Raw genomic sequence first — 22,651 nt, 5'->3', positions numbered from 1 at the left:
TTGGCAGGACTTTCTTGTTTAATCCAGTTCTACCTCATTTGAAATTTAACAGGCCAATGGCATTCACCAGCTGCTTATCCCAATATTTGGCTAATAAGCTTGGCTGCTAAATACATATGTTGTTTAGAGTAAGTGGATTGTATCAACCTCTGAAGCAATGTGACAATCCCTGAATGTTAATACTGAGTAAATGTTCTGAAATACAGTCCTGAATTGTATATAGTAGTATAAACATACTGTCAGATATTTAACACATTGTTTATCAAGATACTTCATCATCTCCATAAAAAAGTTAGATTGCACTAAATTCACACCACAAACTTTGCAGTGTTCCCCACAAAGTAGCTGCATAATTCTGCAAACTGCACTGCAGCAATCTGAATTGGTTCACTATGCTTTTCAGTTGATGGCTCTGCAAGTACAGTTACACTTGTACTGTGTAGGCACTTTTATAATATATAAAAAACAAAAACTGAAAAAAGCAATTCTACTTGCACAGCCTTCCATCATACAAGTATGGGGAAAGAAAGACCATCCAACACCATTTTACAGCATGAAAGAAAGAGACACAAGAGATTAAAATTATATTTTATCATTTCTTACAGTGTAAAATGCAATGAATATTAAAAATGTCAAAATTAGAGAGAAACAAAAATGAGACTATCACAGTAAAACTGTACTTTTCCATGTTTAAATTGACTTTCCATTGTTTTTTATCCCCCACGGTCAGCTGGTCAGGTGAATTTTGCTTTCGGTCTTCCCCTTGTCTTTCTTGTGTCGTTTTGGTAACTTTGTTACATTAAAGCTACGTCTACACGTGAAGCCTACTTCAAAGTAGCCTATTTCGATGTGGAGACATCGAAATAGGCTATTTCGATGAATAACGTCTACATGTCCTCCAGGGCTGGCAACGTCGACGTTCAACATCGACGTTGCACAGCACCACATCAAAATAGGCGCTGCGAGGGAACGTCTACACGCCAAAGTAGCACACATCGAAATAAGGGTGCCAGGCACAGCTGCAGACAGGGTCACAGGGCGGACTCAACAGCAAGCCACTCCCTTAAAGGGCCCCTCCCAGACACAGTTGCACTAAACAACACAAGATCCACAGAGCCGACAACTGGTTGCAGACCCTGTGCATGCAGCATGGATCCCCAGCTGCTGCAGCAGCAGCAGCCAGAAGCCCTGGGCTAAGGGCTGCTGCACACGGTGACCATAGAGCCCCGCAGGGGCTGGAGAGAGAGCGTCTCTCAACCCCTCAGCTGATGGCCACCATGGTGGACCCCGCTATTTCGATGTTGCGGGACGCGGATTGTCTACACGTGCCCTACTTCGACATTCAACTTCGAAGTAGGGCGCTATTCCCATCCCCTCATGGGGTTAGTGGCTTCAACGTCTCGCCGCCTAATGTCGATGTTAACGTCGAAATAGCGCCCAACACGTGTAGCCGTGATGGGCGCTATTTCGAAGTTAGTGCCGCTACTTCAAAGTAGCGTGCATACATAGACACGGCTTAAATGTCAAAGCTCAACTGTGAGTTAATTTTGGCTATAGTGGCTGACAGGCATCAGCAAGGTAGTTTAAGGGAATGTAAAAATTATTACAGAGGAAGGAAATTCTTGCAAACTTCACGTGACACCTTCCGGTGAGTTAACACAGAGAAGCTGCAATCCCAGGGAAAACAAATAATAGAAACATAACAACATTCAATGTTACACCTGGTTGTCTGTATGTGGGCCAAGTTCTCAAATTCATCAGTTCACATACTGTCTTGAATCAGGCAAAGCTCCAATCTACTTCAGTGAGGGTTTCATTTGAATAAGGACTAAATATTTGGCTATATATATACAGCTATAAGACCAAGATGACATAGTGACAAATAACATTTTCTCCTTTGCATGGCCCCAATCTACCATACTGTTAAAGAATATCTAATTGTTTAAAACTTTACTTCTCTAATGTGGACCTACCGAATCAGCTCAGGATTCCCACATTGTGGAAGTATCTTTGGTAATGAAGAGCTAGCATAGCTGCCTCTACAAAACCCAAGGTGTGGGGAATGGACTGTAGCCAGAGTACTGCTATCGTCCAGCCATCCCACAACTCCTTGGGGTAGTTATCAGTCAGCACATGTGACAGCTGCCTTGAGCATGGCCCAACTTTCTTCAGGGACAGACCAGACCCATTTGCAGCTCTGCTACACACCAGAGGAGTGTTCCCTATGGGGAATAAGGGGTTATGGAGGTATACATCCAACTTAGTCCTTCACTCATCTTGTAGTCTTGTGCCAAAACATCAGATCTGTGTGTGGGCCTCAGTCAGTGCAAAGAGAGTCTAAAATGCTACCACACTCCAATTTGCTTGCACTCATCCACCTATTCTGTACAGCTATAAATCAGTATAGAAGTTACAAGGTGTAAGGTACAGAAGAATCAGGCCCTGGGCTTCTGAAGGGAGGCAGTGTCTCCTTGATGTCACAGCTGTGGAGAAGCACCCCACTCTTGGAAAGACAGAGGTCTCTCCTGCTCAGAGTCCCTGGTTCTACTTCTGGCAGAGCTAGAGCAGGGGTTTATCCAGAGAATCGAGTTCATCAGACTGAACAGCCCAGAGCAATCTGGTTCTGACCCCAAGGCAAATATTCCTAAATCCTTCATCACATTACCCTGTATTTCCTAGTTACTTCCTGTCTCTTCCCTTTCCCCTTCCAGGCATGCCTGCATGAAGTACTAAGTCTCAGTGATAAAATAAACCTTCTAATTCCTGAGCAAAAGAGAGAGAAAAAAGAATCTATAGAAGAGTGGTTGTGAACAGAGGTTTAGGAGCTAATTTAAGTGTATCCCAAACTGACACACAGAAGAAAGTCAGAATTTGTTTTACAAAATTACCCAGGATTTACTATATACTAAAACTGCATTATGTTTGTTTGGGAATACAGAGAGGACAAATAAGTCATCTGTATGCTCTCTCATACTGTTCTTGAAAATTCTTTGGTTGGTTGCATGTTGTAAAAACAAACAAATATTGACTGGGTTGCAGTGCAAGATTGGTAAACTATTGCCTGAGGGATGCTAAAGTGCTGAGATTTTATTTCATTCTGCCTTAAGCCAAAAGTCTAAGGGCATTATCCAAACAGCAAGATGACTGCAGTAGTACAAAGGCAACAGTTCGCATGAAGGTTGAGGCATGTTGCTGGGCAAATGCATGATGGTGCTAGGGGAGATTTAATTGAATGGGGAAAAAAAAAGTCAGTGTTTGTTTCATTATGTTTGCTTTTGTTTTTCACATTAGTAAAAAAAAATGCCTTTGGAAATGCAACTGAATATTTTATTGCCAAGCAAAATGTATTCTTGTTTCCACTACGTATCACTTTATAGTCAAGATGTGTTTACGTGCTTCTGTGATCATCATCTCATAAGAAATTAACAGCCCACTTCAAGCTTAAACTCATCTAACTATTGTACTTGATGAATTAAAAAAAATAACATTCAATGGATATAAAGGGCAATAAGAAATCTATGACTGTAATGGGATTTCAGTGTTTAAACTTATGTAAGGAGTTTTATATAACTAAACACATAAAACAATTAAAAACAAAAATACTGTCTATGTGTTAGCATTGCTGCATCCTTCTGTACTTACAGTTTGGTAACTCTTCATAAAACATGGACAGTGAAGAGCTGGATGTTTCTGAACTTCTCCATTTGTTTTGTACAGATTCTAATTTCTGTGGACTAAACATCAAACATTAAATCACCACATAATACTGGCAAAAACTTATTGTACCAGTAGCATTTATTCAAGTCTTTGCACTTACAGCCATTGTATTATTCAGTATTATTCTTATTACTTTTAATATAGGAGCTGATCTTGCCAAATGTTATGATCAGGTGTGGTGTCAAGAACCACAAGAGGTGCTTATTTTTTGGAACAGTCCAATACACAGTAATGTTTGTATGTTTTCGCTATTTACCTGATATTTAAAACACACTCACACCTAACCACACATACAAACTAATCTTGGAAGTTAATAAACCTTAGGAACTCCCCATTAACTTCAACATGTCCATGTACAAATGGAATTAGATTTTCAATGAGAGAACAACTTCCATCAATGCCCAAGATATGTAGCTATTCACATGTGAGCATTCCCTAGGAACACACAGCTTTAAAACAATGTAATCTGATGAATATATAGTGAATAAACTGTGATGTTAATACAGGATAAAATAAAATAGGGGGAGCCTATACAGGAAGATCGGACTCCACCTAAACCAGAGCGGAACCAGACTGCTGGCACTTACCATTAGAAAGGTCATAGAGCAGTTTTTAAACTAAGAGACGGGGGAAAGCCGATTGGTGCAGAGGAACAAGTGGATTGGACAGAGACTTCTCTCAGAGGACAGTCTATTGATGGAGATCTTCAAGGTTGTAGTCAGGAGGAGAGTGGAAGAAATATGTTTCTTTTCCGATCCGGCCCAATCACATGAAAAAGAATCTAATGCATCAGGAAAGGGCAGGCGAATAAACACAGTTTTTAAAGTGCTTATAAACAAATGCTAGAAGTCTAAATAATAAGATGAGTGAACTAGACTGCCTTATATTAGAGGAGGGTATTGATATAAAAGACATCACAGAAACCTGGTGGAACATAGCCAGTCAATGGGACACAATCATATCGGGGTACAAAATACACTGGAAGCACAGAACAGGTCATGCAGGTGAGGAAGTGGCACTATATGTGACAGAAAATGTAGAATGAAATGAAGTAAAAATCTCAAACGACTCAAAATGTTCTATAGAATCTCTACAGAGGGAAATTCCATGCTCAGATAAGAATATAGCCGTAGGGATATATTTTTGACTGCCTGACCAGGACAGTGATAGTGACTATGAAATGCTAAGGGAGATTAGAGGGATTTCAGTTATCCCCATATTGACTGGGTACACGTCATGTCAGGATGAGATGTGGGGATAAGATTTCTTGATACCTTAAACGATGCGATACCTTAAATTCTTGGAGCAGCTCGTACAGGAACCCACAAGGGGAGAAACAATTCTTGACTTAGTGCTGAGCGGAGTGCAGGATCTGGTCCAAAAGGTAACTGTAAGAGGACCGCTTAGAAATAGTGACCATAATATAATAACATTTAATATTCCTGTGTGGGAAGACCATCTCAGCAGCCCAACAATGTGGCATTTAATGTCAGAAAGGGAAACTATGCACAAATGAGGAAGTTAGTTAAAACAGAAATTAAAAGGTACAGTGACTAAAGTAAAATCCAGACAAGCTGCAGGGAAACTTTTCAAAGACACTACAACACAGGCCCAACTTAAATGTATACCCCAAACTTAAAGACACAGTAAGAGATCCAAAAAAGAACCACCAGGGCTTAATAACCACGCAAAAGAAGCAATGAGAGATAAGAAGGCACCTTTTAAAAACTGAAAGTCAAATCCTAGTGAGAAAAATAGAAAGGAGCATAAACACTGCCAAATTAAGTGTAAAAATATAAAGAGAAAAACCAAAAAGGAGTTTGAAGAACAGATAGTGAAAAACCCCTCAAAAACAATAACAAAATATGTTTTGTTTTGTGTTTTTTTAAGTACATCAGAAGCAGGAAGCCTGGTAAACAACCAGTGGGCATCCTAGATGATCGAAATTAAAAAAGGTACACTCAAAGTCATTATGGAGAAACTAAATTACTTCTTTGCTTTAGTCTTCACAGCTGAGGATGTTAGGGAGATTCCCAAACCTGAACTGTCCTTTGTAGGTGACAAATCTAAGGAATTGTCCAAGAGTGAGGTGTCATTAGAGGAGGTTTGGAACTAACCGACAAACTTAACAGTAACAAGTCACTGGAGTTCTGAAAGAATTTAAATGTGAAATTGCAGAACAATTAACTCTGGTTTGTAACCTATCCTTTAAATCACTGTCTGCACTCAATGACTGGAAGACAGCTAACATAATGCCAGTATTGAAAAAAGGCATTAGAGGCAATCCTGGCAACTACAGACCAGCAAGTCTAACGTTGTAATGGGCAAACTACCTGAAACCATAGTAAAGAATAAAATTGCCAAACACATAGAAGAACATAATTTGTTGTGCAAAAGTCAACGTGGTTTCTGTAAAGGGAAATCATGTCTTACTAATCTATTAGAGTTCTTTGAAGGGGTCAACAAACATGTGGACAAGGGGGATCCAGTAGATGTAGTGTACTTAGATTTCCAGAAAGCCTTTGGCAAGGTCCCTCACCAAAGGCTCTTATGTAAATTAAGTTGTCATGGGCTAAGAGGGAAGATCCTTTCATGGATTGAGAATTGGTTAAAAGACAGGAAACAGAGGGTAGGAATAATGGTAAATTTTCAGAATGGAGAGGGATAACCAGTGGTGTACCCCAAGAGTCAGTCCTAGGACCAACCTTATTCAACTTATTCATAAATGATCTAGAGAAAGGGGTACACTGTGAGGTGGCAGAGTTTGTAGATGATACTAAACTGCTCAAGATAGTTAAGACCAAAGGAGTCTGTGAATAACTTCAAAAGAATCTCACAAAACTGAGTGATGGGGCAACAAAATGGCAAATGAAATTTAATGTTGATAAATGTACAGTAATGTACATTGGAAAAAATAACTCCAGCTATATAGACAATATGATGGGAGCTAATTTAGGTACACCTTATCAGGAAAGATATCTTGGAGTCATCATGGATAGTTCTCCGAAAATCTGCAAACAGCAAAGAGGATGTTAGGAGTTATTAAAAAGGGATAGCAAATAAGATGGAAACTCTTATTGCCCTTACATAAACCATCGTAAGCCCATATGTTCAATAGTCTGTACAGATGTGGTTACCTCATCTCAAAAAAGATATACTGGCATTAGAAAAGGTTCAGAAAAGGGCAACTAAAATGATTAGGAGTTTGCAATGAGTCCCCTATCAAGACAGATTAAAGAGACTAGGATTTTTGGATTTTTTTTTTAAAAGAGGAGACTAAGAGGGGATATAACAGAGATATATAAAATTATGAGTGGTGTGGAGAAAGCGAACAAAGGGAAATTATTTACTTGTTCCCATAATATAAGAACTAGGGGACACCAATGAAATTAATTGGCAGCAGATTTAAAATAAGTAAAAGGAAATTCTTCACAGAGCGTACAGTCAAAATGTGGCACTCCTTGCCAGAGGAGGCTGTGAAGGCTAGGACTACAACAGGGTTTATAAAAGACCTAGATAAATTCATGGAGGCTAGGTCCATTAATGGCTGTCAGCCAGGATGGTAAGGAATGGTGTCCCTCGCCCGTTTGTCAAAAGCTGGAGATGGATGGCAGGAGAAAGATCATTACATGTTCAATTCACTCCCTCTGGGGCACCTGGTACTGTCCACTGTCAGCAGACAAGATACCGGGCTAGATGGACCTTATGTCTGACCCAGCATAGCCGTTCTTAAGTTATATGTTCTTAATTCTGCAGCCTATATCATGGTACACTAAAAAGCTTTATCACCTGAATATTCAAACTGGAGTTGGCATCTGGCCCTGCTCTGCCACCTCGGCCGGGCAGTGGGCATCCAGCCCCACCCTGATGGGCCCCAGCTGAGCAGTTGGTCTGGCCCCACGGCAGCCAGCCACAGCTTGTCAGCTAGCCTGTGGCATGCTGGTTATCCAAACATGCCAGTTACCTGGATGCTGGATAACCGAGCTTTTGCTGTATATTCCTACCGACGTCAATGAGTAACGACTATTGGCCTCAAATTCTGTGCCAGAAACATGTTGTTTACTGCTTATTATTCCCAAGTTCAAAAAGTTTCAGCCATCCAAGCAGAGAGAAAAAGAGATACTGTGTGACTTAAATGACCAAGTAGACAACATCAAAACAATGAATAACAAACAGTTCATAAACAAACTGGAGCTTAAAAATTTTTAGTCAAACTAGCAGTGGGCAACTCCTAACTTAGGGAGTGAGCTGGGCATGAGTGGCAAGACAGTCTCTAAGGACAGAGCAGTTTTGCTAACTGTGCTTGTATACCTAGAATTTATAGTGTGTGCCAGCTGAACTACTGCAGTGCTTTGACTGGATGCACAGGGAGGACATGGCTCTCACAATAAATGTTGTGTGCAGTCAGCATGCACCTCACTTGATGTGACCTTGCTTTTTTCATATGTATGCCACTTTAGTAATATTGGTGTGGAAAATATTACACAGATGGAAACCAGCAGAATGTGGCAACCCTATGCATGGGCAATGGTAAATGAAAGGTCTCAAGATCCACACATAGAACCTCCAATGGGACGCTTGCAGCCCATGGGCCACAGGTTGCCCACCTGTGATCCAAACCATCATGTGGAAACTTACAAATAATGAACACATTAGAAGAATATCAGGATGACTTCACACTCATGCTATTACTTTTTTGTGCTGCAGTAGCCCGTAGAAGCCTCCCTGTGTTGTGTGCAACTGAAACTCAGAAGAAAAACTGGTCTCTGCCCCATATAATATACAGTCTAAATAATCTGCCCTTTCTCTGTCAGCATGGGCCAAGTACCATCAAGGGTGCTCAGGGTGTCAGCTGTCAACACGGTCCTTCTCCAAGTTGTTGTTGTGGAGTTTGATTACCTCTGGCTCAGTATTGGTTCCTTTCACATCTTTTCTTCCAGTGGAGCCAGGGTAGGATAAAAATTCTGTCTGCATCAGACAGACCATCTGTTCCTGCCCTCTTTTGCCCTCCCTCAGTGAAGTGTTCTTTCAACGGCATGCCAAATCGGAACTGAAGTTTTATTTATTTTTCTTTTGAGCATCTGGTAGGCTTGGCTGGGCCAACCATGCTACTTTTAGGGCTAGGAATGCGCTTGTGATTTAAATTAGATCCACTGGGCCAGCTGCTGTTGTACAGTTTGACTGCAACTTTTAATTGGGCAGGAGTCCGTTACTGAATGGTTCATTACCCGTACTGCAGCCAGAGCTTATCCTAACTGTGAGCACAAAACTGAGTGAGTGAGGATGGGTTATGTGGGGAGGGCTGGGAAAGGGGATCTTGAGCACAAATTATTTCATCCCACGATCAGATCCTTAGTCTTTGCAAGCAGGATCCAGGTAAAGGTTGAGTCCCAAAGCTCTGGGGAATAACCTGAGTCCAATTTGACTGTGGGCATATTTTCAAGCATCAAAGAACCAAGTTCCTGTGCAAGAGATGACTTCTGGGCAGAGAGAGACAGACATGATTTTATTTCTGTATTACTGGTTAATGAAATAAGTTAATAAAATTGGGCCAGAATCTTAGCTGCTGTAAATCAGTGTAACTTCACTGAAATCGATAGAATGATGTCAAGTCACTCCAGCTGAAGGCCTGCCCCAATGAACCCTTTCATTTAAACCATGAATTAGTGAGTGGCATCTTTATTCCTGTCTAGCAGTGCTGTGATAATGGTCACATTTCATAAGGCCTGGGCAGACTGACCTTTTAATCGCTGTTCTTAAATTACCAAAAATAATTTCAGACTGCAAATATTATTGAAAAGTCTCTATTATTATGCACACAGGAAAAAAAAATGTCATGATGAGGGAGTACCATATTTTTCTCTTCCTGCCTGACTTGGACATTTGGTAACATTTCTTTAAAAAATTCAAAAATCTAAACAAGACTGGAGCTAATGTGTAAGACGGTACTCCATTCCTCTCACAATGACAGATAACTGTTGGTTTAAATGACTTTAATGCCTTTGTCTTAGCATTTTGTCTAATAGCTGCATTCTAAACAATTTTGATACAGTGTTAAAATAATCATTTTTGACAGTGACAGGGAGTTACTCATAGTTTTGCTGATGCAGGGAAACAATGCAAAATCCTTTGCAGAACCCGCTCTGCTCAAATCTTTGCTCATTGGGAGAAAAGAAAAAACAAACAAACAAACAAACAAACAAACAAAAAACCTGATGGTACGGCTGACATTGTGAATGAAGCACATAGCTCCTGAAAACAGTTCCTGAAGTTCAATGAGGCGGCAAAGTTCAGTTTCAAACCATACTAGGACAGAGAGATGGTGGTAATGAGGAGAGTCTTATTAAGATATCATCAGCATCATAAAAGGGAAAGGCTTGAATTCATCTAGGGCATGGTTTCCCAAACTGGGGGAGGTGCCTCCCTGGGGGGCATGAAGAAATTCCAGGGGGAGTGTGAAGCAACCCAGGACACCCCCACCCCACCACCTTCATTCCCCCTACTCCAAGGAAGAGCCGGCCCTTGCTGCCAGATCTCAGCTCTGGCTATTTTATGTGGTGACCTGGCACAGCTGCTATAAAAAGGCTGCCAGCAAAGACCCACAAGGAGCTAGCTGCCTCCTGCAAAGAAGTGTGGGTTGGTGGTGGGAGGAAGATGGAGTTAGATGGGGGGTGGGGGAGCCTGGCTGGGGGAAGGGGAGGGAGATGGGGTAAGAGTAGGGGGCTGGTGGTTCCTGGCTTTGGGGGAGGGGAGGGGCTTGCGTGGACAGCTTGTGGGGCTCGGGTGGCTGGCCCTGGCTTGGGCCGGTGGGCAAGCAGGCAGCTGACCCCACTGGCTAGTGGGTGGGAGAGCAGCTCTGGCAGGGCAGGGATCAGGTGGGTAGGTGGCTGGTATGAGTAGCTCTGGTGGCTGGCACAGGGCTCAGGCAGCTGGCCAGCTGGGGCTGCACCAGGCATCCACAAGGTGGGGGCTATGCTGTTAGCCTGTCCAGTCCATAGTCAGCCTCTGGGCTGGGCTGGGGCCGGCACAGTGTCCAGCACCCCAGCCAGGGCTGCAGCAGGTCTCTGCAGAGCCTGGGCCGGGCCTGCAGCTCTGGGGCCATGCTAGCAGCCCATTCAGGGTGGAGCTGGTGCCCATGGGGCCCAGGCCATGTCTAGCATGGGGGTAGAACCAGCCATCGCAGCCTGTGGCTGGGCTGGTGTCAGCCCAGAAGGGGTCAAGGTTCAGCAAGAGGTAAGGAGACCCTGGGGCTGGTGGGGGACACTAAGAATTCAGTGGTTGGCGCACAGCTCAGGGCAGGGAGGCACAGCTCCATTGAGTCTAGCTATCCACTATTTTCCAGACAACCCCATTCACAAATTAGTACACAATCCATTCAATGTTGATGTCAACACATTGCCAGAAGTACTGCAAGAATAAGCACTCAAAATAAAACATGATTCAAGTGCAAAATAATTTAGAAAACTCAAGGTTGGAGGAATTTTGGATAGTATGTTTCCCAATGTATTGAAAGCTGGGGGAGAAGTGCCAAGTATTATTCTTCCATTTTTGTAAATACACCCCTGTGGAAAAAAAAGCTTTCCAAGTTTACTATCATTAAAAACGAAACAAAGGAATTGACTGGATGTCAAAAACAATATGCGTTGCGCACTTTCATCTTTCAAACCTAGGTTTTCCCAACTTGAAGAAAATGCTGCATCATCCTTCACATTAAACTCATTTTGTTTGTGCTGTTTCTGATGTTAAATTACATTTTCATTAAATTTCTGAGCCAAGAAAAACTATTCATGCCTATTTTTAGTTTTCAATAACATTTTTATATCACATTTTTGTGTTTATTTTAAATTATGAATTGAATTTTTAGTTAATGGGGGTTGGATGATGGTAAAGAATAGGGAGAGGGTGTGAAGGTCTCTCAAAAACCAAAATGGGGGGTATGATGCTGAAAAGTTTGGGAACCACTGATCTAGGGGATCAACTAGCTTTTGACAAACATGCAAAAGTTTTTGCAGGCACTGATGTTTCCTGTGAATTGATTGGGCTTTCTGGTGAGCTATGTGGGGAAGAGCTTGAGAAAGTAGACAACATATTTCCCTTCCGAAGAAAGGCTATGAAACTTGATACTGAAATGTACTGTGTATGAGAGGCTAGGAGGAGGAATGCAGCCTGAAAAAATGGGCAGGGCTGGCTAGGGAGTGGTCAAAGCAGCCAGGAAATATAGAAGACATTTGGGGTAAATTAGAGCTACATGACAGCACAGAACACTGACAGCCAGGACTGGCTATCAACAAACTTGATGAGACCACAAGAAACTTAGCCACATCCATATATGCTTGTCTAGATAACTGAAATGATGCTGGATTACGGATGTTGCCAGATGAGAGAGTTCCAGATTACAGAGGTTCAACCTCTACTTTGTAAATTCTCTGGAGCAAGGCCTCCATCTGTGACTGACCTGCTGTCCTAAGAATATCAACAAAAAGTCATATATTCTCCACCTTTGCAAGACTTCCTCTTACCCCATCAGTCAATGCCAAAAGCAGGAAAAAAGACTTATTTCCTCTCTTTTAAAAAGGGACTTTGATAAATTTTAGTTAAATATGAACACTCAATTGCAACTTTAAAGTATAAGCTTTATAAACTTACTTTACCATCTTTTCTCTTCTGTATTTAACCAACAAAACTCCAACTTGCTGCAAGCATTTCTTAGTGTGTTTTCCATGGAATTACACAAACCAAAGACTATGTACCCCAAATCCTGAATCTCAAAAACATTATCTCCTGTTGGACAGTGACTGGGTCATGCTAATACCTTTGATCCTGTATATCCCTTTATTGCATTTTAATTAATGGAAAACAACATAGCACCAGTGGCACTAGCGTTAATTGTCCTTAAATACTCTATTGGGACTAGTCTAGGTTGGCTGAATAACAACTGTCTATGAACAATATCTATTGCCTGACTAGTGCAATCTGTTGCCCAAATTTTTGGGAAGGAGGGGCATCTGGAAAGAGGACTTCCTTCCGGAAGCGCCCCCGGGGCCGTGCTTCTACACGGCTTTTTGGAGTCTGGAAGAATGGTCTTCCAGACTCCAAATCACATGACGTTATGTTAATGAGGTGCAGAGAATTTGCATCCGCACCTCATTAGCATCTTTCCCTCTGTGTATTAGCATGCCACTTCCTTTGTGTAGAAACAGCCTAAAAGAAAAATTTGCCCTACATGTAACTGGATGTGCTTTTATTTCGAAAGGACCCTGTAGTTTCACTTTCAGTACTGGGGAGAAAGTTTGATCTTGAAGGAAAAGTATTGGAATTGGAGGTGGATGATCCTAGTTGAGTTCCCAACTCTGCAGGGGAAGTGACTTAAAATGTCTTACACGTACTATTCCATTGCAATCTGGGTCTTTGAATAGCTCCCTGCTGGCTTTTGTCACAGCTCAGCCAGAGCTGCACACCAGGGTGCACCCACTGATTTTCACCTCTACATCTCCACCACAGACCCTGACAAAATCTCAGTACCTCACCTTGTTCCCCCATTAAACAGAAAGGATATGTCTATACAACAGCCTTATTCCGAAACAAGCCATTCCAGGGGAGCTATTCAAAATAGCTTATTTCAAAATACCTTATCTTTTCACAAAGCCTGTGTCAAAATAGAGCTATTGGATGCACTATGGCTTATTTAGAAATAGGATGTATTCCCTATTTTCAAACAGCTGTTTCAAAATGAGCACTATTCCTCATGAAATGAGGTCTACCAATTTCAAAATAAGATGGGTCCTATTTTAAATTAATTCAGAAATATTGGTTGCATTGGGTACATGCTAGCCTAGTTATTTTGACCAGTTATTTGCAGAGTATAATAATCACCCATCTCACATTCTGAGATCACATAGTTCCTCCAAAATCTCTTCCTACTTCAAAGAATATCCATAGAAAAAATCCTGAATTCTAAAAGGATTTTTTGTGAGATCCATTATATAACTGTCCATATTTAAGAATACAAAACCCTGGATATTTTCCTGTCTCTCCCTTTATTGAGGAAAATAAATGATAAGAAAAAGTTCTCACCTGTCAACTGTGTTGCTGAATTTCAAAGGCATATTAAATATCTTGTTGACTAAAGATATTCTGTTCAATAAGTAGAATATAATTTGTGATCCTTGTACACTATCAGCATTGTTTTCTAGTCCATATTTGTTTCCAATTTGTCCTTGGCCTGCAGTGATGTATTTGTTTGACAAATCTAGCACTTTTCTTGAAAGCAAGTTAATTGGTATATGTTCTTCCACCACATCACACTGATTATGATTGCACCCTGGCAGCATCAGTGACATGTGATTTCCATTTGACACTAGTCCAAAGGAAACTGGACACTGAAGTCTGAAGATATCTAAATATCTAACACAGTGATTGTCTAATTCTTTGTCCACACCCCATGGCAAGAGACACGACAAGAGCAGTTTAGCGGTGTCTGTGGTGATGTTAGCATCGATTTTTCCTGGTGTCTGCAGTCTAATTTTTTTTGAGCTCTTCATTTTCCTCTGTCTTTTGATGCCACCAATTTCTTTCAAAGACCTCGCTGCAACATTATCCCTATGGACCTTTTTTTCGCAAACATTTTTTACTTGCCCATCCATTAGGAAGAGAGAACCAGCAGTTTTATTCCTTTTTAACATTAGTGTCCTTTTCTCTGTTGTGCTTTTGGCTCTTTTTAAAATGTCATAACTGTGGAATGATTTTGAGGATTTCAATCCACTGAGTTGAGATGACCGTAGAAGTTCTGTAAGTCCTTCCAGATCAAACGAGAGAACATGAAAGCTTATGTTGTTCCATTTTGTCTCTACTGGCAAGATAGTAAAAAGCTGTTGTATAGGGGTGGCACCAGTTTGCTGAAATGAAAAAAGTTACATATTAAATGTCAAAATCAAATCCACAGAATTTTATAAAACTACCTACATCTAAACTCAAAGTTGCATATGGAATAGGTCAAATTCATTCCTCATTTGACTCCACTGATTTTAACTGAATTACACTTACTAATTATGTATTCACAGATGCATGACTGTGAACTGTACACTTTCCAAATTGCAAAAATAAATACCTGATCTGAGTAATTACTAGCCAGATAAGCACAGAGAAGCAAAGAAAAAAAGAATGGGAAAATAGGTAATTATAGGAAACATTGTTAGTGACCTGGGGTGGCAAGGTGCCCCCTTGTCTGGCTTGGGTCCCACACCTCTGCCCTGGCTGGAGCATTTATACTGCACCCACCTCTGTTGCTCAGTCTCTTTCCATCCCCTTATCACAGCCAAGGCTGTCAGCCTTGCTGGGGGAGGGGAGCCCAGGTGGTCTTCCCTCCCCTGCTGATTTTACAAGCATCCCTGAACTCCTTATCTGTTTTTCCTTCTCCTTAGCTTATTTTCAACTGCTCTCCAAACTCTTCCACCTCTTCTCTCACTTTCTCCCCCACTCCCTGCATGTCTGGGCTGCTTTAAAACCTTCAGCAATCAGATCAGCTGGCTATCGTTTGTTGATTGCAGATTGCTGTCACCTGCATTGCTGCACTGGCTGTTTCCCTAGCTCTGCCTCCCAGCCTGAGGTGCCTTTCCCCCCACCCTAGCAAGGTCTCCTGGCTTCCCTGTTACACCCTCTATGTAAGGGTGCCTTGTTTGCAAGGAATACCCTGTATTCATTTGGTTGAAACTCTGTCGGGCTTTTACCATTTTGGCTGAAATGTTCCCTGCTGCCTCAGGTTGACATTTTTGGACCATTTCAAGAAAAACAATTCAGCTGTTTCCAAGAACACATTTAGGGCAAAGTACATTTTTCCCAGATAAAAAAATTCTTACTATCATTTTCACTGAGAAGCTCTAGCACCCTTCACCTTTGGAGCAGGGATGTGTCTTTTGCTATCCATATGAAAATCTACTCCGATCTGGCCAGGGTACAACCCTCTTAATGTATGACAACACACATCTGAGAACCTATTTGTGAGGGCATGTCTATATTGTGCAGTAAGAACATACTTAACTTGGGCTCATAGCTAACCCCCTTTCCATCTACACTGCATTTGCGCTAAAGCAGGGCCTGAAAACAGGGTCCCAAGATCCTGCAAGGTCTGAGCATGAGTCAAGCCAAGACCCAGGGTTCAAGTCTTATTGCTTTGCAGTGTAGATGCAACCACATTTGAGGCATGTCCTGGGAGTTTGCCAGAGGTGTCTCCCAATTTCTTGGGAGAATTTCTTTAATCCTCACTATTCCAACAGTCTCCAATACACTTTATTCTAAACAAAAGCCAACCCACCTACGTAGGCATAAAGCAAAAGCTTAGATCAGGACTTTACCCCTGTTCATCAGGGCTGCAAAAGCACAGGTTCCTACTATCTCCTCCTCACCTCTTCCTACTGTTACCCCATGCCTCTTGAAAGTACCCTCAGGCACACAGTAGCTTGGATATCTCTATGTCTAGCCATCCCATGCATTCAAGTCTCTTGAGCAGTGGAGCAGAGCAACTACATGCTATGAAATCTACCCTCTTCAACACCTCTCCCATGATACATCTTCCCACCCCACCCCCATCCCCAGCACTAAATGAGCAGAAAACTGGGAACTAAGGGAAAAAGAGTACACAGGGCCTGGAAGCATTTAGTGTCAGTGTCAGGTTTGCACGGTTTCTATCACTTTTAAAAAAATGCTTTGGGAAAGGGGAGGAGGGAAAGGTGTTGCAATAGCAGCTAGTCTCTCTACCACCGTGTGACTGTTGTACTGTTAATGTACCAGTTTACAAATAAAACCATTTATGTCTTCAGGAAAAATCATTGCTAGGACTGTCTCATGACCTTTTCTGACAATAAAGACAAAAACATGGTTAGCAGCAATTTCACATAGGTAAGCAAACCTAAAGTGGGTGTCCAGGAATCATCTGGCATAAAGAGCTGAAGGCAGATACTAAAAAGATCGGATACACTGGTCAGAACTAGAAAACATCGTCCAAGACAGGGGACGCTGGCGAATGGTCATCAATGGCCCATGCCCCAAGATGTAGGAGTGGAAGAGGCTTACTACTACTACTACTACTACTACGCAAACACTATTCCAGTGTGTCCGGAGGTACAGTAGTTCACATTTCAATGAGTTGAAAGATAGTCCAGAGCTAATTTCTGGCTTTTAAGAGACTAATTGCTCCAGGGCCACTGACGGAACAGGTGTGCCAATATTTTGCCTTCCTCCGGGAACACACATATATATGAACCGCAAAAGACGCTACTTTGTTGTTATGCAGGCCATCACATACCATGAGTCAAACCTATCATATTCCAGAAGCCCTCCCAAAATGTGCTTGTTCTAGCCCTGTCGCCCAGGGAAAACTTTATTGCTCCCCCTAGATGTGACAGAACATTTGAATGGCCTGCCAACAAAGCATGCCAAGCAGTCATTTTGGCATGTGCATTCCCAGCAAACAGAGCCTGCACCTTGGAGGAGATACCTTTTAACAAGCTGCTTTTGCTTGTGTTTTTATTCCAATGTCAGAAAACTGGCAGAGCATCTATGTGGCACTGGTGGACATTTTTGGTGCCATCCAACCATAAATAAAAGTCCTTTGCCCATAATAAACTGTTATCTATGATACACTTGGGGCTTGTATACATGGTGCAGACAGGACTGTAGAGTAAACTGTAAACTATAAATTATAGACCCTTCCAAGGCCTTGTGTCCCAAATGTCCTCGGTAGAGCCTGCTCCTACACACTGAAAGTTCATATTGGTGTTTGTGTTGTCGTATTTCAAACAAAATACACACTAAATACCTTTTAGAGTTTGACAGCAGGTTCTCCGCTGGGCAGTTAAAATGCAATACATTAAAGCTCTCAGTAATTTACACCTCCCCACCCCCCCGCACTCCTAGTGTGTTGTATTATGTGACTCACTACTGATTTGTTAAACAACATACTTTTGTCTTAACTGACCTACAGATGTGCCCAGTGAGAAAGTGTAACCCACACACCTCCTGGGTATGGCGCTCCATCCCATCTGTTGGCACTGAGACCACTTAGACAGATAGATTAATGAATCTGCTGTGCAATCTTAGCTACAGGCCACGGAGCTTTTGGCTCATGTAGCAGAGTCCCATGCCTTTAGCTCCAGCAATCCCAGGTTAGATCCCACCCACCAAGTACAGGAGCACTTATTAAGATGTAGTCTCTGTTAAAATCTCTCCACAGACAGAAAAACAGAAGAGGTTGTAACTGCAGTAAACCAGGCTCACTGATTTTTTTTTTCATTTTTCTCTCTTTCTTCTTTAATAATAAAATAGGCCTAAGGAGCACAACTTGTTACCTTTTTTCAATATGTGATATCTCCTAAGTTATGGCGAGAACCCATATAACCAAAACAGTGGGAGTCACGTCCCATATTGGCCCCGAGAGAGCACTCTTAGGGACTAGTCTATATCAGAAGCACTACACCAGCACAGCTGCACTTATGCAGCTGTAGTACTGCAGCGCATCTGGTAAGTTCTCCAGTAGGCAAGATGGTTCCACTTCCACAAAAGGTCCAAGTTATCTTGGCAGGAGAGCATCCCCACCAATATAGTACTAGGGTGCTCAGCACTTCGATTGTTGCAACTTTTGCATTGCTCGGTTATGCCTGTAGCTTTTTCACATCCTTGAATGACATAAGTTATATGGACATAAGCATCAGTGTAAGACCTCATTGTAAGACATGCCCGAAGACATGAGTTCTTGTTCTTTTAGACTACGGATGTACAGTAATTTTCGGATAGTTACAGTACTTGGTGCTTACTACCCCTTTTCTTACTGCTCAGCAACCAATCAACTCAAAGAAAATATTCTGACAATGTCACTCTGCCAGTGATGTCACCACGTATAAAGTCAGAGAAATGCTTACCGGTAATATGAAAGTTTATTGAAACTGAGCTGAATGATGTCTATCAAGTTATCTTAGCTGTTTGCAACAGGCATTTCATTCCACTGAAAGAAGGTAGACATCTAAGTCTCCACATTTAGAAAATATGGACCAACAAATTCAGATAACAGAAGAAAGGAAGGCAGGGCATAAAACAACCTACACTCAAGAAGTGTGAAAAGCAAAGGATATTGAAATAGAGGTTGACTACTTCCATTATATAAAAACCCTTCTTTCTAAAGTCCTGAAAGCACTTTACAAACTTTGCATAAAATGTCCTACAACATCACATGATGGAGGTAAATAGTACAGATTAGGAAAGTAAGGCACCATGCATTTATTCACTCACTTAAGATCACAAATTGAACAGATGGCAGAACCAAGGAGAGAACCTGGCAGGACTCATTCTCCCAGTCAAAACTTTCTATGCTTTCTTACATTGAATAGGAGTCATTAACAATAACACTCCATTTTCTCTCATTTTTGCTCTGCTCGCTGTAAATCAACCTCAGTTATTGTCAATTCAGTTTTTCAGTCCAAACTGTTTAGTTGCATAGTATTGAGCCTATTCAAATACAGTCATTCATTCCTTCTCACTCTCTCAACCACTTGCAAATTGTGATGTATAAATACATCACAATGAGCTAATTTATGACATAACATGAAGGCTTACTTCACTGTGGAATTGAAAATTAAATGACTATAATTAAGGTTTACTCAGTATCATGCACATATTTGGTATTCAGCACTACAAAGTACAGTTAAACTCTGTTTTTTTCATACTCTCAGACTGTGTAACATATGTGATGCACTGGCTAAGCTCTTTGGGATACATTTTTCCCACAACCAACAGCCTATCGACTTTTACTATCTAGCTAAGCAAACAAGGACCATTTTTATGCTTCTAGAGAGAGAAAATTTAAAATAAGAACAATTCTACTTTATCTACCCACAATATATGGCTATTCAAAGCCAATCAAACTCCTTTCTAAATTCCTCTTCATAGGTTCACTCTCTTTTTTGTTTTTCCAGGAGCTCTACCCATATTTTGGAAAGCTGATCACTGGCCATTTTATGGTTGTCCAGGTCTATGAGTCTGAACCGACCATGACAGGTCAAAGCTACAGATGCACTTGAGTTGTAAACACAAGATTTAGATACTACTTCACTCTGTGGATTGAAAGCAACAACAAGTTTGACACAAAGGCATTGAACGATGTTATAAGGTTGATAGTCGCAGAAATGTTTGCAATAAGAAAATAAAAGGTCAGATTTAATGTCATGTCCCTAGCACCCCATTCAAGTCAGGTTATGGTTATAGTCTTGGGCAGAATGGAGAAGTGTTGAGAAGGTATTTGCTCTGCAGTAGCTGTTTGATGGCTGATCCAGAGATGGATGGTTTACCTGTAATTCTCAATAGTCTTTAGTAGAGCAAAATATACATACATACATATTCCTTGACATTTTAAAATAGATTCCTTTAAAATAATTTAGAAGAAGTTTTAATAGTTTATATAGTATATTAATTCAGATATATGTATATCTTACACATATATATGTTTCTTCATCCATAATGGCATGATTGACAGTAATTTCTGAAGCTGAGCAAAAACCGTATCTATCCATGGAATACTATTTAGTGGATCTGATGCTTTGCCCATTAAAGTTAATGGAAGATGGAGCAAGCCCATAAGCTACACAATGAGAATATTACCATACTGGAAGAACAATACACACTTATAACAAGAAATGAAATTTTACTCATGGCCAGAATTATGTAACTCACTAATATCAGAGGTACACAAACACCAGATTCCTTTTCAATAATTTTCACATTAATATTGATCAAATTTCCCTTGGACAGCAGCTTTCAGTCTTTCCACATTACTGGACCTTTTGCAAGAGCATGATTGGTCTTGAATGCCACCTCAGTTAAAAACTCCTTTTAAAAAACAAACAAAACATAATGAGACATAAATATACAAAGATGTCACCGAACATGATAGGCAGTCATTTCTGATGATGACTGAAAACAGTATTAGAAATTTTAATTTATACTTATGTCACTAGACCTTTTTATATACCGGCTGTGAAACTAAGCAAATAGCTAGAGGAGTTGACCTATCTCCGAGAAAACCTCTGCATACCCCTAGGGGTGCAGCTGTCCCTGAAATCCACTCACCCTGTTTTTAACATGGACATTCATCCCTTACAGACTAGAAATTGAAACTGACAAACAAAACTACTAAATTTTTTTTGAATTCCAGTCTTTGCATTTTATTACCAACATTCTGAATACCACTTGCTTTTATTAAAAACTAAAAAGCAGCACGGTACCGTTTTTATTTTTTTTTTTGGAGTATTGATGTGCTATATCAAAAAGAAGCCAGCATCACATTAAAGCATTATAGGTTGTACCTGCAAAAACCAGCACTCTCTATTCTGGCAGCATCCGTGGTCTGGCAGGACCATGGATGTGCCTGAACTGGAGAGCCTAGGTGCCTCAGGGCAGGAGGCCTGTCATCACAAGGTAGGCAGCCTGGCTGGGAGGAACATGGGACTGGGGCTGGAGCCCTGTGGGATCCTGTGACAGCATGGGGCTGGGGCCAGAATCCCCTGGCAGCAGACCAGGGCCAGAGCTGGGACAGCCCCAGGGAGCAGAGCACATTGCTGGGCCAGAGCCCCATGGCAGCCCCTGAGAACATGGGGCTGGAGTCCCATGGCCATAGCATGGGACAGGGACTGAAGCCCCACAGCAGAATGGGGCCAGAACCCTGCACCAGGAACCAGAGCCTGGGCTCCAGAGAACACCAGCTGCAGCTGAGCAGGGAGCCCAGACATGCAGAAATTGCGGGGAGAGAGCTGAAGCAAAGTGTCTGCAGCAGGCGCTTGTGGACGGAGGCAGGGGACTGCCCCAGTCGGGTAAATTTTCTCTTTTGGGACTGGTCAGGATGAGGAAGGTCCAACCTGCACTACAATTAACATAGTGGATAAACCAAAACAAACAAAAACACCAAATAAGTGTTTATACGTGTCCTTATAAGGACACATTTCACCTTTAAAATAAATAAAAGTCTTTAACAAAATTATATATTCCTCTTACAACCACTCTTTTAGATTAATGTCACCATAAATATGTAACAGTCACAGAGGCCCCAACTGCAGTCCATAGTTATGGCTGAACTGAATTTTTCACTTAAAATTCAATGTCTTGTCTATGTATGAGAAATGCAGGATATCCTCCCCAAAATTAACGTGCACACTCTTGAGTATGGAATGACTTTTCTGAGAATTTACAACTAAAATAATTATTTTAAGAATTAAAAATGAATACTCTCCCAAATGTAGCAGTAACAGGATCTCTCTTTTCAGGAGGTCTGTATATTTAGGCTTGTCTCTTAACTTATGTTTTACAGAAAAGGAGCATATTTTTCTATGATTATGTATGCACAAATCCTACATTATGTGTGAAACTTAAAGCTTTAAAATTATTAACATTTATCACCAGTCTCCAGCAGAGAAGGGAGATAACTTTCTTTGAAGGCATAAATTGAGATAAGATTATAATATTTTCTCAGGAAAAAATCATTAGCATTTCTCTTGTGACTGAACAGTGGTCATCCTTAAAGAGCTAAGGGTCCCTTTAAATAACTAAATAGTCAGGATTAGAGGAAGTTAATAAATACACGAGGGATCTAACACCACACAGTCCTGATGTGGAACTTGAAAAATCAGTATAATAACTGAATTTTCAGGATATCATTTGTTGGATTTTAAAAGGCAGCAATATTCTCTCAGTCTGTGTCTAGATTGCCGAGACCTGTCAGCAAAAGATGCAAACTGCACAATGCATTGGCGTAATTTTTGCTGACAGTTTTCCCAGGAGAGGCTTTTCCAACATTTGGCCCATCTACATGGGGCCAAATGTTCTGAAAAAAACCCTTCCGTTGAGACATCCCTTCTTCCTCCTGGAACCAGGTGTACAGGGACGTTGACAGAATTTT

The 22,651-nt window shown here is 41.3% G+C and overlaps 1 protein-coding gene across 1 annotated transcript in view; it reads right to left on the bottom strand.

The window, feature by feature from the left end:
• The window catches only part of WDR72 (WD repeat domain 72), a 186,610-nt gene that overhangs the window by 88,574 nt on the left and 75,385 nt on the right, over nt 1–22,651 (bottom strand). The window contains exons 14-15 of the mRNA XM_075007021.1: nt 13,792–14,612; nt 3,643–3,734 (exon numbers count right to left, since the gene is read on the bottom strand). Of these exons, the coding sequence (XP_074863122.1) occupies nt 3,643–3,734; nt 13,792–14,612 (913 nt within the window). The remainder of the gene's footprint in view (nt 1–3,642; nt 3,735–13,791; nt 14,613–22,651) is intronic.

This window comes from Carettochelys insculpta, chromosome 12 (genome assembly GCF_033958435.1).
Source record: "Carettochelys insculpta isolate YL-2023 chromosome 12, ASM3395843v1, whole genome shotgun sequence".
In the NCBI taxonomy this organism is placed as follows: domain Eukaryota; kingdom Metazoa; phylum Chordata; order Testudines; family Carettochelyidae; genus Carettochelys; species Carettochelys insculpta.
Note: the sequence above shows the minus strand (reverse complement) of the source record. Positions and strands in the feature narration are given on the sequence as shown.